The sequence below is a fragment of the Microdochium trichocladiopsis genome (assembly GCF_020744255.1).
Source record: "Microdochium trichocladiopsis strain MPI-CAGE-CH-0230 chromosome Unknown B0I36scaffold_11, whole genome shotgun sequence".
Classification (NCBI taxonomy): Eukaryota; Fungi; Ascomycota; class Sordariomycetes; order Xylariales; family Microdochiaceae; genus Microdochium; species Microdochium trichocladiopsis.
The window spans coordinates 1,692,225-1,707,325 of NW_025763554.1; the positions used below are offsets into that span (position 1 = coordinate 1,692,225).

Genomic DNA, 15,101 nt, shown 5'->3' on the forward strand with positions numbered 1-15,101 from the left:
CAAAGTTCCTTTTCCAAGTTCATCCATGCAGCAGGCGTCGCATGCTCAAAAGTCAGACAGCTCGACATCCTGGAGCAAGCCAAACCCCCCTCTGGTCCCCCGAAGCCGGAGTGACAAGAACCCCCATGATCTGAGCTCATTCACAACGGCGACCCGGGCTCTCCCTTCGTTTGCCAGACTGGGAAAGTCCCAACTCCATCTGGGCATCCTGTGGTGATCGCCGGGGTTGCCGGCTGGGGGGTGGGACGGTGGTATCATACCGCGCTCAGCTCGTGAAAGTGGAAACAAGGGACTGGGCAATACAGGGTCGGTACGAGTTCCGTAGGTGTAGTAGCCGCTTGTGTACACGGTTTGTTGTCCGGCCCTTGGCTAGGGCATTGCCGGGATTGGTGGGTTACAGCAGCATGGGCCAGCGCGCCGACTAGGCTATTACTTGCCAGTTCGGATTCATCCTACCCGATTGGACATGGTCTAGATGGAGTGCATAGCAAGCGATCGTGTGGCTTGAACGGTGGCACTAGACCGACCCGATGGGCTCGCATTGGCAAGGTTGTATCAAGCCGTGGACCTGGTCGCAAAGAGAAGCGGGCAGGGCTCGTTGGACCATGCCTCGTCTGAGCCGTCTTTGGCACTTCCGTTGGGATAACCAGAACAGTCTCCTTTCCCCAGAGATGTAGCCATGCCGATGTCACAAAGAGTCCCGATGAGGTACGAGGCTCGTGCTATTGAGAAGCAGCGAGAATATGCTTCTTGAGAAGCCGTGGGGGAGCAAGAGGGAGGGGACAGAGAAGCAAAACTTGACAATAGAGACTAAAGTTACACTTACCAGGATGAACCCTGACTAACTTTCAGCGGCTTGCAGGCGTCACCTCATTGTAGTGGTGTGGTGTGCAGGGTTCGGATCAGATAACGAAATGGGTGGAGTCAGGGGTCCGAGAGAAGTGCCAGCGCCAAACTAGTCAACTACATCGCGTCGCCCAAGACGGAGCCGACTTGTTCGAGCTGAGAAGCAAGGGAGGAAAATGCGCAGGCTTCTCGTGGGTTCTCTCTCCAGCCTCGGCTGGCCTTGCTTCTCGCATAGCAGAGAGCCCTGGAATAATGCGAAGGGGCGACGTCCTCCAGGCGTATATAAGCAACAGTCTGTGCTCCTCGAGCCTTGTGGGAACTGCAGAACTTCAAGTTCCGCATCCATTCCTGAAACCCCAGAACGTGCACGCTCAGAACACCTAGTCACACTATCCACGATGGGTATCCCCGTTGTTCTCCCCGCGCTGATCCCCGACATCAAGAAGGTGTACGATGTGTACTTTGCGTCGTTCCAGAACGAGGGCATGGCGCGGCTGATGCTGGATGTCATGTTCCCCAACGGTACGGTGGACTTACCAGGCTTCCGCGAGGAGCACGCCAAGGGCACGCTGGCATGGTGGCACCAGGCGGATATGCAGTACACGTTCAAGTGTGTCGACAACGAGACGGGCGAGACGATTGGCATGGCCCTAGCCGATATCCTCATGCGTGAGCGGACTGAGGAGGAGCGCAAGTTTGGCGGCATCCCGTGGCTGGAGGGCAAGGACCGGGAGCGGGCAGAGGCTGTGGTTGGCCCGCTGGCGGCTATGCGGGAGAAGCTGTTTGGTGGACACAAGCACGTCTGTAAGTTGTTGACTCGAGAGCTGCCAGGGGAGGAGGGGGGCCATTCCGACCTCCATTAGGACAAGCTGACTAATTGTACAGACTGCCACGTAATGGGGGTGGTGCCCGAGTACCAGGGACGTCACGCAGGCCGGGCACTGCTCGAGTTTGCAATCTTCACGGCCAACCAGCTGTGCCTGCCGCTGTATTTTGAGTCGTCGCCGACTACGGTTGGGCTGTATAAGAAGCTGGGCTTTGAGGAGCTGCCGGAGCGGATTGTGCACAAGGCCGAAGTGCTGGGGATCGAGCAGGACATCGAGGTGCCGCTGATGGTGCGGATGCCTGCGAGCGCGGGCGAGCTGACCTTTGCGGACTGGATTGCGAGCGGGTATCCGAGCTTGGCGGCGCCGCGGCCAACAGCAGCGGCCGCGACCAAGGCAGAGGAGGCGGTACCGGTGGCCGAGAAGCGAGATATTTGCGCCGTGTCGGTGGACGCTGTGTAATCAGATCGGGAGACCAGGGTCAGGTGGCAGGTGGGCCCCAAAGGGACGTGAGAAGCTTGTACATGGAATGCGAACGAGATTTTCCAGCAATGCCGCGGGGCGTGACCAGGGTGTGGGTGTGGGTTTGTTGCCAAGTGCCGATGTCACCCATGCTTCGAGTTTAAACCCTCGACGCAACGCAAGAGCGTTTCTTGTGGCCGACTTGCTTGTGTCAAGACTGTCTGGTGTCGAGATGACTCAGGATTCTGCGGCGGATAACATAATTTCTGTGTCTCTGAGACTGCTGGGATAGCGGCGCAGTGAGAAGAATCTGCTCACAGGGAGACGCTGGTGGGTTGTTGTTGGCGTAGTTAGCTTTACGAGCTGAAGAAGGGATGTTGGCCAGCTGCCAGGGGGGGAGCCCCACGGCCGTGCATTATCTGATCAGAAACCGCCTGACTAATGCGGTGGGGTGTCCTACCTAGGCAGGGGTGGTGGGGCACTGCGACGCGCTAGGTTTGACGGGGACTGGCACCTTCCCCCGCCGGGCCTAGCTGCTGCCAAGCCGCTTTATCTGATCTAAATCATCTCCGTCCCGCCCCTTTGTTATGTCCGCCCCGGTCTTGCACTCGGCCGTACGAGCCCCGACTCGGGCTCGTGCCTGCTCATAAATGGTTTCTTCTGGCGTTCCGACATCGCCTGCCGGCCCCGTGGCTCTGGTTCATGTTCCAGCCCAGAGTTCGGGTCCATCCAGCACGTGCGAGGGTACAGGTCCAGGGTCCAAGCGCACACCACCACCAGCGTGGCTTAACCCCGACCGAAAGTCGGATCGCCGGGCTTCCCTCTTTCCACGGCCACGCGTGGTGAGCCACCCTCTTGTGCCTTTTACTCGAAGCAAGGGCCAGTCTCCGCGGTCCTTCCGCGGCCCAAGCAGCCAGGCAACCATCTTCCACAAAGCATTGACGGCCTCGACGACATTTGCGCGTCCTCGGCATCAGACAACACCTTGACGTCTAGACGCCCAGTTCACACGATACCACCGAGTCCGCTTCCTATCTACAGCCCGCCTTGTCTCGGCGACAGTCCAGCCTCACCCCAAACAAGCAACCAGCATGGCCTCTCGCGCGGTCGGCAAGACGCTCTTGGTCGCCAAGTTCACTGCCTTCGTCTTCGCCTTCATTGGCAAGATCACCGGCCAGGCACTGCTCGCACTCCTCTCCGCTCCTTTCTCCAAAAACGCAGCCCGTGCTCTGTCAGACATCCCAGAGTCGGAAATACGCAACATCGTCGTCGTCGGCGCCTCGTTTGCGGGGTATCAAGCGGCCAAGTTGATTGCAACTAGCCTGCCCTCGGGCAGCCCTTTCCGGGTCATCGTCATAGAGCCTCACTCGCACTTCCATTTCACGTGGGTGCTGCCCCGCTGTTGCGTGGTCAGTCACGAGGACAAAGCCTTCATTCCGTACGGCGGACTGCTCAAGGGCATTCCCAGCCAAAGACTGCGATGGGTACAGGACAGAGTCGCCAGCCTTAGCGGGGACACAGTCCTCCTAAAAGATGCTGGCATCGAGATCCCCTATGAGTTCCTGGTCATCGCGACGGGCTCGGGAGCTACGGACGGCCTACCTTCTCGCGTGGGCAGTAACGACAGGGCGACTGGTGTCGAGCTGCTCAAGAAGTTCCAAGCGAGGATCGCACAGTCTGAAAAGATTGTCGTGGTCGGCGGCGGTGCGGCAGGCGTGGAGCTAGCCACTGATGCCAAGGAGAAGTACCCAGCCAAGTCGGTCACGCTTGTCCACTCGCGAGATGCAGTAATGCACCGCTTCGGGCCAGAGCTGCAGCAAGAAGCGAAGAAAGGCCTGGAGGCTCTGGGCGTCGAGCTCCTACTTGGAGAGCGGGCGACCAAGTCTGAGTCGGATGAGCATTCACTCATCCTAAGCTCGGGTAGGAAGATCGAGTACGACCTCTTGGTAAGTCCAGCCACAACCCCGAAGCTGCAACCATCGAGTCTCCTACAATGATATCATTTTAACACCGCTTTGTTAGATCAACTGCGCCGGACAGAAGCCGTCCTCCGACATCCTTTTGAACCTCGCACCGGCCTCCATTGCCACCTCAGGTAAAGTGTCCGTAAAGCCGACGTTGCAGATCGACGACGACTCGCTCCCAAATGTGTACGTCTGCGGCGACGTGAGCGACACGGGCATCAAGAACCCCAATGCGCGATTCGCGTACACCCAGGCCGCAGTCGCTGCGAGCAACGTCGTCCTCGCGGCGAAGGGCAAGGCGCCGACAAACAAGTACAAGCCGTTCTGGGGCGATGGTGTTATCAAGTTGACGCTCGGAATTGTAAGTTTCTCTCACCACTCCTTCGCAAGGGCATGGCAAGAACAAATCGTCCCGGTACTCTTGTTCTGTTATTCCCTACACCAAAGGACCACGTCATGTATCCCTGCGCCTTCAAAGTAAACCCTTACCCCAAGCCCAATTTTCGTCCTGTTTTGAGTTGAATGCACTTGCGTATGACAGTGGCGGCAACTTACTCACACTTTCCCCTCACCAAAAAATAGACAAAGTCGGTCAGCTACCTCAGTGACGGCAACGCGGAACTGCTTTTCCGCGGCAAGGAGAAGCACGAGGAGCTCATGTCCGCCCAGGCTTGGGCGCAGATGGGCGTGAAACCCTACAATGACCCAAACCCGGACGGCCCGGCGGTCAAGTGCACACCCGAGCAGGTCGCTGCCCTCGCCGTTGGTTCTTCTTCCGGTGCAAGCGGTAGTAGCCCTGCCGGTGCTAGTGCCGCCAAGCAGGCGTCGTCTTCGGAGGAGTCGACGCGGGGAATCGTGGCGACGGAGAAGTAGATCGCAAAGTCGTGGATCTGCTCCGTCATCATCACAGCAGCTCACCCGGCTGCGGAGAGATAACTATGACGGGAAAGATAACCTCGCTTGCCTGGTAACACGGATGCGCGCAGGGACTGGGGCTGTAGGGATAGTCCGATGGCATACAACAGCGAGAAGACATTGGAATTTAACGGGACGTAATCATGGACACCCAGCGTGGACAGCCGGCATAAATCATCCCAGTCGAGTTAGAAAGGTTTGTACAAATAGCTAAATCGTAACATGACACGTACCTGAAGACCATGTGACTCTGATCGTGAAGGAGAGTCCAGCATCATGAACCGCCATGCCGTCCGACTGCCACAGCCGCCGCTGGCGTCCTCTGAAGTGACAAATACAGTCTCGAAAGCAAGTGTTCATTAATTGGAAATGCTCTCTATGTGGATGAGTTCTACAGGATGGTGCTTTTGGATTTCCAACCACTTGCACCGACCAGCACATGCACAAGCCGACTGCCGTAAGATGTCGCGTTCTCCCCTGTCTAATCCACATCATCATCGTTCTCCGCTGCCGGCGCCGCGGCATCGTCATGGCTCTTGCTCACGCCCAGCTTCTCAAAGTGTTTCCTCGCCTCCTCGTAGTCCTCCTCGTGCTTGCTGTTGTTGCCCTTTTCCTCCTCCTGACCAGAAGCGCCGGATGAGGAGGAGATCTTTCCCGACTCCCTGGCCATCTCCTTGTCCTCCTTGGTGGCCTTGAGCGCCGCGTCCTTGAGGCTGCCGTCCTCGTTGACGTCCTCCTTGAGGTACAGCGTGAACAGGACGACCAGGTACGTGTCGGCCGTGGAGCGGTTGCGCAACACATATCTGAGTGTGTGTGAGCGTTTCGGCTTGTGGGTTGGCTTGCCGTCACTGCTGCTATACGTGGGGGGCCGAACGGAGGTGGGAGAAAGACGAGTAAGAAAATCGTGTACCACTCTCGAACCAAAATAAATATGTTTTTGTGTTTTGCTTTTGTTCCATCCACCCCTTCCCACCCCTCTTTCCGCATGAGGAAAGATCCGATTAGGGATTTCAGGGGGAAAAGGGAGGGAGGAAGGACGAAGGGAAAGGGAAATAGGGGGTAAAGAAAAAGAAGAGATATGGAAACTCACCTCAAAGGCTGACCGTCCCAGTACTTCATGATGGGCAGGGTGAAGCCCGGCAGCCGCAGCGCAAAGTCGTTGAAGTCGAGGTACGGGTTGAAAAAGTCGAAGCAGTACGTCCTGCCGTGCTCGTACACCCACCTGCTCTTGGCGTCCTGCTTGAGCGCCCACTTCATGCGCTCCTTGGCCGTGTCGGGCGCGCCCACCGCGCGGCGGGCCTCGAGCCCGGCCTCGTCGCCGCCTTCCTCGACCACGAGCCCGCCCTTGGCAGGGTCGTGCTCGCCCTGGCCCACGTGCAGCGCGTTGAAGGAGGACAGGCCCGGCCCGTACAGGTACGGCTCGTCAGCGTACGCGTCGCCGTCGAGGCCCGGGTCGATCCACCACTTGACTATGTTCATGGCGTAGCTGAACCCGGGGGGTAGCTTGTCGCGGATGGGGTGGTCAAAGTCGTTGCCGAACTGCAGGTCGCCGCCAGAGATGCCGCCACCGTCGCCGCCGTCCGGGTTCTTGGGCGTGAAGCGGATGGCGATGCTGTACCGGTCATTGCTGGTCTTGTGCGGCTCCAGGGAGAAGTAGGGCGACGTCGAGGGCGAGTTGCGCGGCAGGCCCGCGTAGTCCTGGATGCGCACGTTGAGCTCCACGTCGCCGTGCGCCGTGCTGACCTTAACCGTCTCGGGCGCGTTCACGGGCACGACCGTGTGGTTGTCAATGTCGTAGTCCGGCCCCGCCGTGACCCGGATGACGTACTTGTCCGCCATGGCTGTTGGTGGTTTGTATTTCTGTAGTGGTGGTGATTTTGTCCACGAGAGATTACACTACGGGTTCCCCAGATGGTGAGACACGAGAAAAACGCCGGCTGTGATGTCTAAGAGTGCAAAGCTGGCTGAAGTGGAGTGAATCAATGATGTTGAGCGACCTTGAAATGTGCCTGATGGCAAGTACTGCTAGTGCAGAGTAGTTTGTGTGTAGATCGTCCTGAGGAAAAGAGACAAGTGCCGCCGTGACATGGAATGGCAGGAAAGAATCTCTGTACCCTTGGTGAACTGGCTGCACGTGTCAGTCGAAAGCTCTTCCTCCATGGACATCGATGCCGGATCTGCAACGTTTGTCTCATGTCACACTATCAACTACGTGACGTACCTCCCCCACGGGTGGGCAGAACGCGGTCGCAAGACAACTGAAAAGAAGCCCGCTAGCTACGGTCGGATCCCGCTGTTTGCCACCTGCACAGGCCTTGGTCTGGGAATACGCGCGACAGGAAATGATGCTGACTGATGGCTTGTGATGGCGGTTCGCATTGCAACCCTTGTGGCTGGTGGTGATGATTTTGCATGACGTCGTCGACGCTAGCAGGGGTTGGTGGCGCATGGGCCAGTGCTAATCGCTCAAAGGTCCCGATAAACCCCGCGCTTGTCGCTTGTGGGAAGGCCTGGGCACTTGCAACGCAAGCAAGAGCACAGGAAGGACGCAAGATATTAACATTAGGAGACGATGCTCCGGGGTATCTCATACTATATACGTGTACATGACCGCCAACCCAATGCTATATGTGCCCATACACACTCACTCATAATGTCCAGTGACAACGATCCTTGCCATTTACCGTGGCACCAGGAACTGGTCAATGTCCACGCGTTCGAAGAAGCTGATGTGACCAAATCCCACCCAGTACTGTGCTAGCCGATTGTGCGAGACCATGATAAGCTGCGACTCCATGTACTTATCTGTAGTTCATGTAAGCAGCGGCTCAGGGACTTGTCAGATATCCTTCTGCTCAGACTTACCATGGTAGAAACCTTCCGCAGCGATGTGGCCTCGGCTCTTTACGATCCGCGCGCCCTGGAACGGCTCCTCCTGCGCTACTCCCACAAATCCACGGGGTCCGAGGTCATCGGCAACGAAAGTGTACTCGCCGCGGGGGACATTCGGGTCGCCCGTCAGCTTGATCGCCTCGAGCCGACCGCGGTGCACACGCTCGCGCAGGAATCGGGCCTGGAATTCCTCCTCCGTCTCACCAGGCTCCCTTTCGAGGGGCGCCTCGTCGCTTTCACCGGGCACTTCCGGCTGGTTGATGAGCAGGAACTCGCAGCCGTGCCCACTGTAATCGCCGACCCAGATGCCCCGCCAGGGCTTCTCCGCAGTCGGCGTGTACAAGCCGGGGTCCAGGGTGGAGTAGGTAGAGATTTCTTCGCCCAAGGCCACCGCCAAGGACGGTGTGCCGAGATCCAAGTAGTGCCGTATCCTGAAAGTCGTTTCTGACATGTCGTCTCGGCTTTCCACCCGCCAAAACGGCTCTTCGGCTTCACTGTCAGGCGAGGGAAGCCGATGCAGGCCTGCCGGTTTACCAATGACCCGGTCCGTCGCGGGAATATTGGGCGGGGGCCACACATTGCCATAGGGGAACGCGTTCTCCAATATGTGATCGTAGTCGTGCTCCTCGAGACGCTTCGCGAGCAGGATGTTGCTGTGCCGTGGGTCTGACCTGGTGTTCAGTTGCATAGGATACTCTGCACGCCGCCAGCCTTGTCTCCCTCTTTGCGTGGCTTCGGACTCGTCCTGTTTCTTCGCAGCATTGTATCGACGAGCATTCAGCTGAAGTACCGGCTTGTCCATATGAAGGTTGACGATCGGCTTGAAGAAATGGATGTGGACGTCGCTGTCTGCCACCCATGTCTGGACACCGGCTGCCTCCCTACTCACGACCATGCGATACCCTTCAATGCAGCCTCGTCGAGCGTCATACCGGACAACAATCATGTGTCCGGTGAGCTCTCTATCGCAGAACCATATCCTGTACCTCGTCAGGAACCAGTGCGGGTCGTGGGAAGCATACAGTTCGCGCCAGCTTTCGCATGGGTACGGCGTAGTGATGCGGTTCCCTGGCAGATTGGCGAGGACTCGCTGTTGCCAGTGCAGGTCCGTGGAGGCATGCTCGTTCAGCTTCCTACACGTGAGCGACAAGGCAGCAAGATCGAGGGGTGACAGAAAAGTGAAGATGGCGTCGATGAGTTCTGAGGGCAGCTTCAGCAGACCACAAAAGGGTTCTGCCGGGCCCATGATTGTGCTCATTTGCTTCTCGCCTGTGAAAGAGGGTGTGGGTGAGCATACGTCCTTGGGGTAGTCTGTGTCCCCGAGGGGTGAATACACACCTTTGGTGGACCGAAAGGGACTTGGTGAGAGGCGACGCTTGGCAGCCTGGGAGTTTGATTTGTCGCCGAGCCGTGTGCCAGGCACACGGAGGCCGCGGTCCGAGACGTCTGGTATGAAGTGTATGTTTTCCTCGATCTCTGGGTCGATGCCGCCGTATGAAACTGTAGGGTTGTGCACATTGACCGTGTAAGTCGGCGGCTCGCTTGCCGCGTCAGAGTCCTGTGTTGCGGAAGAAGACGACGAGTTTTGGTTCCGCTTCTGGACGTAGGGCAGCTGCCGCTCTCGACCTTGGCGTGGAGCGTGGGAGTCCATGAGGACATGAGCCTGGACGCCACAGCAGGCAGGTTGAGCCTCGAGCAACAGTGAGATGGGATTCGACCTGCCCAGAAGAGAGAAACAGCCAACCAGCACTGAGCAGGTCGAGTACGAGGGTTAGAATGAAAGGCCGCTGGCTGTGTTATGCAGGTGTGATTTACGGTGCACAGAGAGGCGGGCGTTGCTGCGGCTCCACCCCTGGTAAATGATGACGACAAGCACTGCCGTGCAGGCGGCTTGGGGTCCTCAAAGTCTGAATTTGGGGACAGAAGGCGGATGCGGACACGGCCCTGTCGAGGAGCCCGTTGAGTCCCGGCAGCCGGTCAGCATTGGCTTGCAGGTGAGCAGCAGTCGCAGGTCGAGGGATGCGGTGTCGCAGAAGAGAGGGCCGGGACCAGGATGTGAGGAGAGAAAAGAGAGAGACTGTGCGGGCTGGAAGCGGTTTCAAATATTGTGAGGGTGCTTGTGCACATCAGAGGAGGATGCCCGTGCTGAGCGGCTCAGCCGCGCGGTGCATCCCACTGCACCATGCGCTGCACATAGTACGTACAGCGCCCAAGTCCCGTCCAGAGAGAGAGCCCAGGTGCGTGCGGTGCCAGGGCTGGGCATTGCGCATTGGCAGCCAAGCCAAACCTCATCAAGCAGGCACCATGTGGGCGGGTGTTGTGGACCTCCCCTTGTGCCCAGACAGGCAGCCGTATGTCCCCTTCACCTCAAAAGACCCGCCGTCGACTATCTACAAAGGAGCCGACAACATGCTAAGGTCGGGCCTACGCTGCCGTCTCCTCCTGGTGTCCAAGCCGGCCTGCCGACTCGAGTTGGTCGACCTTGGGCGTTGTGCCCATGCTCGCAGGCTTCAGGGGTTATGCCCAAAGGTTGCAGAGCCGCGCCGCTGGGTCCGGCATTATTCAAGCCCTGCAGGCATGTACACACCTCTTTCTCAGCACGTCTCCCATGCGGGTTTGTTGCGCCGCGAGGATCTTTGCTGCTTGCGGCTGGGCTCTCGGCTCTTCAAGATTGAGTTGTGCCATGAGGAACCAAGCCGAGCATTGCAACATGTTAATTCTGACGGCAACGCAAGAATGTCCACCTCATGGCGTGATCATGATTGGCCCCGGGTCACGCCGCATGGCAGCTGGCGCTCAGCCAGCATCAAATGGCTGCAACTATGCCAAGCATTTCGGCTTGCATTTGCTGCGTGATTCCTGCCCGCTGCCGCTGGCCGGGCCGGGGGAGCTCTGTAACGCCAGCAACGCCTGTTGTGCTCGAGACCGGCTCGGCCATGCCATGGGACAGGGCTGATCATGCAAATGCCCCCTCCCCGTCTGCAATGTCAAGGACAGAACAGGCAAGTGCCTCCTTCAACAGACACACCGCTAATCCCTCAGATATTCCCGTTCTCTGCTGTTGGTCGTCATGCTGGACACGTCTGCCCATGGGCACGTTGCTGTGATTTGTAGATCAACATACGCCGGGTCCTCATGGGTGAAGATTGCAGATGTGGCCACAGGCGGATCCAGTCCCGTCGGGTTGGGAACCCTTGTCCCTGTCGAGCTTCCTCTTTCGGGGCCCGCAGTTGGCAGGAAGCGCTTGCTAGACGCGCTCAATTCCGACCCTTTGACAACGCCACCAGGCGGTCCAGCGTCGGCAGCCTGGGATGGCGTTCCGTACGACGCCCTTGGCATGCGGTAGGACAGGAACTAGACAACAAGTGACAACCCTGGAGCTCCGTTACCGGCGGCCACGCTTGCGATATGCCAACCTTGCCAGACCTGGACAACCGCCGGCCTGCACAAGGCGAGGCTTGCTGCCAAGGATCATGTGGACAGAGCTGGGCAATAGGTCGACAGCGCTAGTCGAGCACGCCTAGGCAACACAGTTGGTTTGCCAGAAGAGGGAGGTGGCCTTGATGGTACAGGCAGATGGGCTAGCAGTCTGGAGAATGGAGCCGCGAAGCCATGGTCGCTGCCATGGAGGCCTGCCGAAATTGCGGTAGATTGGACATCAAGGTTCGGGTCATGCTGGGCTGGCTGGCACATGTGGGAATGTGAAAAGCTGGGGAAACAAGGCGCGCGGGCTGTTGTGGTGCTGCAAGCCCTCCGGCCCCCGTGCAGCCACAGATCAGACGGACGGTGCGGAGTCGGCAGCCAGCGGCAGCGACGTTGCAGTGCCCAGAGCACAGGCCAGGTCGCGCAACCAACCCCCATCCAGTCAATTGCACCTGCCAACTTTGGCATCACAGCGAGCTCAGTAACTGGCTCCCGCTGGCCCTACACTTGTCGTCCACCTTTACTTTTTGCACATCCTCATTCGCCTGCAACCGTGGTCACCCGACCAGTTTCGCGAGCAGCAGCCAGCGCAAAAGACTCCCTCGCTGCTCAGCAAGGTCCTCAGAGCACAAAGGGCAAATCGGAATCAGATCCCTGGCGCTGCTTCCGTCAGTGGGCCCTCTTGGCAAAGCGCGAGTTCACGAAACTGCCCTCCGTCCTGCCTGCCTCACCCTGTCGAGCAGTTCCACTCCGGCTTTCTGGACGAGGTTGACCTCTGTGAAGAGCTCCAGTCACAATTCGCCAACAATTAAGCCAGGCACGCGACAGATCTTCAGACTCGGCCCTGCCCTAGATAGGAGCTTGTTGTCTCCTGTCGTCTCGTACCACCATGGCAGGACTTTTTGCCCTACTGCCAGACATCATACCCATGATTGTCCCCGCGACAATTCAGGTCACCAAGGCACACGATCTTGAGGCGCAGCGCGCAGGCAATGAGTCTCCGATGATCCGACAGGGGGCCGTTGTCGGCAAGAGCGATAAGATGTGCGCTACTGGTAAGGCTGGTCTTTTGACATGCTTTTGCTCTTCCGAGATGCGGGGGAAAGGGTATGGTTCAAGGAGGTGATTCACCACACGTGGTATCCCGAGGTGTCCAAATCCTCCTCGCTAGGCTGCCCACCCCGCAACCGCTTCGCGCCTCAGCAGTGCGACATGGCTGCATGCTGAATATCCAGCTGACTTCTATTGGACGATTCCCAGTCCTTATCGCCAAGGCGAACTGTGCATCCGCAGTACACCACCACGGAGAACAGGGTAAGTCAATAGACTTCAACCTTCCAAGTCGGGATTCAGCCGCCGAGCAGGGGTCCTAGCTCGCCTGGGTAAGGGTCGTTATTTGCCCGGTCTGCTCACCATGCTGCCCACAGATACAATCATATATGCAGTTTCCGGCACTGGCATCCTCGTGACCAACCGAGGTGACGAGACCGGGCCCCGGCGGCAGGAGCTGTCTGCCGGCGATTTTGCCGTGGTTCCGTCCTGGACCGAACACCAAGAAGTGAATGACACAGACGAGGAATTCGTCTGGATTTTGATACGGAGCGGGCCCGAGCCGGTAGTGGTCTACCTGACAGACTTCTTCGGCGAGGAAGTGCCTGCTGATTAAGTCTCGCACCCTTTGCGGGTTGCCTGTATGAGTATTGGAACGCTCTGTGAGTGTCCTTATCTAAAGTCTCGGGCTATTTATATACATGCAGTTCCCTGGGGTAATACTTACAACCGAAGTTGTACCGCCCGGATCAGCGGCGGCTGTCTTCTGTTCCGACATCTGTGGAACAATAGCGCTGCACAATGTTGCATATTTGCTGCGTCGAAGCCGCCGAGTCGAAGACTTGGGCATGATCTAGCTCCGGGAACCACGCGACCTCGATGCCATCGCGAGAGATGAACTCGGCTTCCTTGTGATGCGCCACAGCCGCTGGACCCAACGTCGTACTGGACGGCCGCCAGTCATCACCCCCGGCCAGATATCGCGCCACTGCTAGAGTGTCCACAATGAGGTCTCGCTCAGCAAGGCATACTGCAACCCTCCGAGCCCATCCTCTGGCCCCCAAATCTGCGCTGTCGGGGGCGGAGTCCGACGGCAAACCCAGCAAGTCCTCCCTCCATGCGATACTCTCCTTCCAATGGAAGTGACGTCCCAGACAGTGAGCCACGCCGGGGTCCGTGCTCGCAAAGTACCACAGCAGCCACTCATTGGCTCTCTGCGGGCTGCGCCTGGTAAAGTTGTACGCAACGTCGGGCAGTTGCAGCATGATGCTGACAGGGTCTATCATGACGGCCGCCTCGACTCGCGGGCCCAGTGCTGGTGACTTGAAATAATGAGTAGCCACGGCGCTTCCGAAAGAGTGTGTGACAAGGGTAAAGCGTGACCATCCCCGAGCATCGAGAATGGCCGTCACATTCTGCAGGTATTCGAGCTTCTGTAGAGGATCATTGGTCAGGCGGAAAGAGATAGGGAGCATTTCAATGGCAATGACTCCAATCTGTGCGTCTCTGGGCTGGCATCGGGCGAGCCGTGAGAAGAATGGCACATATGGCCACAAGCCAATGCCAATTCCATGCAAGAAGACGATGGGTATCTTGTCCGATGCCGTGTGAGGTCGGTGCCAGTATGCCATGTCCTTGCCCTCTGATCGTGCGCCCGGGAGCAGACTCTGCAGCCGGAGAGGAACGACTGAAGTGAGCGCCGACCTGGCCTGCGCGTAGTAGCGGAAACCTTGCCATGCGAGTAGCACGTGCGTCATCGTGTCCACCGCGCCCACGATGAAGTACCACGCCATAGTTCGATACGTGGTCTCGACAGCATCAATGGTGAGGCGGAGACACTTTGCCGCGCCCCGGCCGGGTGCGAACGTGCGGTGCATTTCCTCCTCCACCAATCGCACGTACTCGTCCACCTCGTCGACATCATCCTCCGTCTCCCGCTCCGGGCCCTTGTCTAGAAACGCCCACAGCAGGAACTCGCGCACATTCTCCCGCCTGATCTCGTCGTCGGGCGCGCCAAGGAACCACATCCGCAGGTAGTGCTCCGGATCAGGCATGTTGTCGAGGCACTTCTTGAGCAGCCGCCGGCGCTCGGCGCGCGGCATGGGCGGTGGGTACCGCGCATCCCTCCTCAGGCGGCGCTTATAGGGCAGCCAGACGGCGAGGTAGTACAGCGCGTCGAGCCCCGCGTAGGCGAGGAGGCTGCGGTTGTACCATGTCGTAACGAGCAGGGACGCCGGCTGGACGAGCACGTGCAGGGCCAGGAAGGCAAAGATGAGCGGCGTGGTGTACCGCAGGAAGGTGATGCTGATGCGGATGAAGATGAGCTCTGGGAGCGAGGTTCCTATCATCCTTGGGGAAATGAGCGCGCGGTCTTGGCGCGGGGGGTGGTTGTTTTTTCTGTAATCTTTGTCGGTAGAGCTCGTCTTGTGTTCTTGCCCTCCGTGGTGAAATGGGCGCCTTGTGCAGCAGGAGAGGGAGTGCCGTCTGCAGTGCCCAACCTGGTGAGTGCCTAAGCGTAAGTGTGCTGGAGATGCGTGTAAATGTCTTGGCGGCGGTGGTGTTGTGTGTGACCTGCAGGTGAGAGTGCCACCTGCCTGTTGTTCGGAAAAGACAAGACGACTGCGACGAAAAACCAAAGCAAACTCCTCATAAAGCTACCTCAGGGTATCTTTGGTTTAGGCAGCAAGATGCTCGAAAATGAATAAATTGCGTGTGTGTGTGTGAA

The 15,101-nt window shown here is 58.3% G+C and overlaps 6 protein-coding genes across 6 annotated transcripts; 3 read left to right on the plus strand and 3 right to left on the minus strand.

The window, feature by feature from the left end:
• Positions 1-1,201: 1,201 nt before the first annotated feature.
• Positions 1,202-2,499, plus strand: B0I36DRAFT_395368 (uncharacterized protein; the record flags this gene model as incomplete). Its single annotated transcript, XM_046161523.1, has 3 exons — positions 1,202-1,650; positions 1,732-2,030; positions 2,425-2,499. The coding sequence occupies exons 1-3, from the start codon at positions 1,245-1,247 to the stop codon at positions 2,497-2,499; spliced, it is 780 nt and encodes a 259-aa protein (XP_046006773.1). The 5' UTR covers positions 1,202-1,244.
• Positions 2,500-3,011: 512 nt separating this feature from the next.
• On the plus strand, positions 3,012-5,199 carry B0I36DRAFT_298150 (uncharacterized protein). Its single transcript, XM_046151942.1, has 3 exons — positions 3,012-4,078; positions 4,155-4,457; positions 4,679-5,199. Exons 1-3 carry the CDS (start codon positions 3,224-3,226, stop codon positions 4,967-4,969), a joined length of 1,449 nt encoding a protein of 482 aa, XP_046006774.1. The 5' UTR covers positions 3,012-3,223; the 3' UTR covers positions 4,970-5,199.
• Positions 5,200-5,311: 112 nt separating this feature from the next.
• Positions 5,312-6,973, minus strand: B0I36DRAFT_40072 (uncharacterized protein). Its single transcript, XM_046161685.1, has 2 exons — positions 6,102-6,973; positions 5,312-5,862 (listed from the first exon to the last, which is right to left on the minus strand). Exons 1-2 carry the CDS (start codon positions 6,848-6,850, stop codon positions 5,493-5,495), a joined length of 1,119 nt encoding a protein of 372 aa, XP_046006775.1. The 5' UTR covers positions 6,851-6,973; the 3' UTR covers positions 5,312-5,492.
• A 718-nt stretch (positions 6,974-7,691) lies between these two features.
• Positions 7,692-9,149, minus strand: B0I36DRAFT_253809 (uncharacterized protein; the record flags this gene model as incomplete). The annotated part of the gene is made up of 2 exons (XM_046150783.1): positions 7,692-7,816; positions 7,877-9,149. The coding sequence occupies 2 exons, from the start codon at positions 9,147-9,149 to the stop codon at positions 7,692-7,694; spliced, it is 1,398 nt and encodes a 465-aa protein (XP_046006776.1).
• Positions 9,150-12,215: 3,066 nt separating this feature from the next.
• On the plus strand, positions 12,216-12,992 carry B0I36DRAFT_368525 (cupin domain-containing protein; the record flags this gene model as incomplete). The annotated part of the gene is made up of 3 exons (XM_046159628.1): positions 12,216-12,381; positions 12,587-12,640; positions 12,754-12,992. The coding sequence occupies 3 exons, from the start codon at positions 12,216-12,218 to the stop codon at positions 12,990-12,992; spliced, it is 459 nt and encodes a 152-aa protein (XP_046006777.1).
• On the minus strand, positions 12,840-15,086 carry B0I36DRAFT_40106 (uncharacterized protein). The gene has a single exon (XM_046161694.1). It carries the CDS (start codon positions 14,722-14,724, stop codon positions 13,126-13,128), a length of 1,599 nt encoding a protein of 532 aa, XP_046006778.1. The 5' UTR covers positions 14,725-15,086; the 3' UTR covers positions 12,840-13,125.
• Between the last annotated feature and the right edge of the window lie 15 nt (positions 15,087-15,101).

Bases quoted from the DNA above. Each gene is read 5' to 3' on its own strand.
- B0I36DRAFT_298150 (XM_046151942.1), top strand. From the start codon at position 3,224: ATGGCCTCTCGCGCGGTCGGCAAGACGCTCTTGGTCGCCAAGTTCACT. The intron at 4,079-4,154 runs GTAAGTCCAGCC...CCGCTTTGTTAG, and splicing joins AGATCGAGTACGACCTCTTG to ATCAACTGCGCCGGACAGAA. The intron at 4,458-4,678 runs GTAAGTTTCTCT...ACCAAAAAATAG, and splicing joins TCAAGTTGACGCTCGGAATT to ACAAAGTCGGTCAGCTACCT.
- B0I36DRAFT_40072 (XM_046161685.1), bottom strand. From the start codon at position 6,850: ATGGCGGACAAGTACGTCATCCGGGTCACGGCGGGGCCGGACTACGAC. The intron at 5,863-6,101 runs GTGAGTTTCCAT...CACGTATAGCAG, and splicing joins TGGGACGGTCAGCCTTTGAG to CAGTGACGGCAAGCCAACCC.
- B0I36DRAFT_40106 (XM_046161694.1), bottom strand. From the start codon at position 14,724: ATGATAGGAACCTCGCTCCCAGAGCTCATCTTCATCCGCATCAGCATC.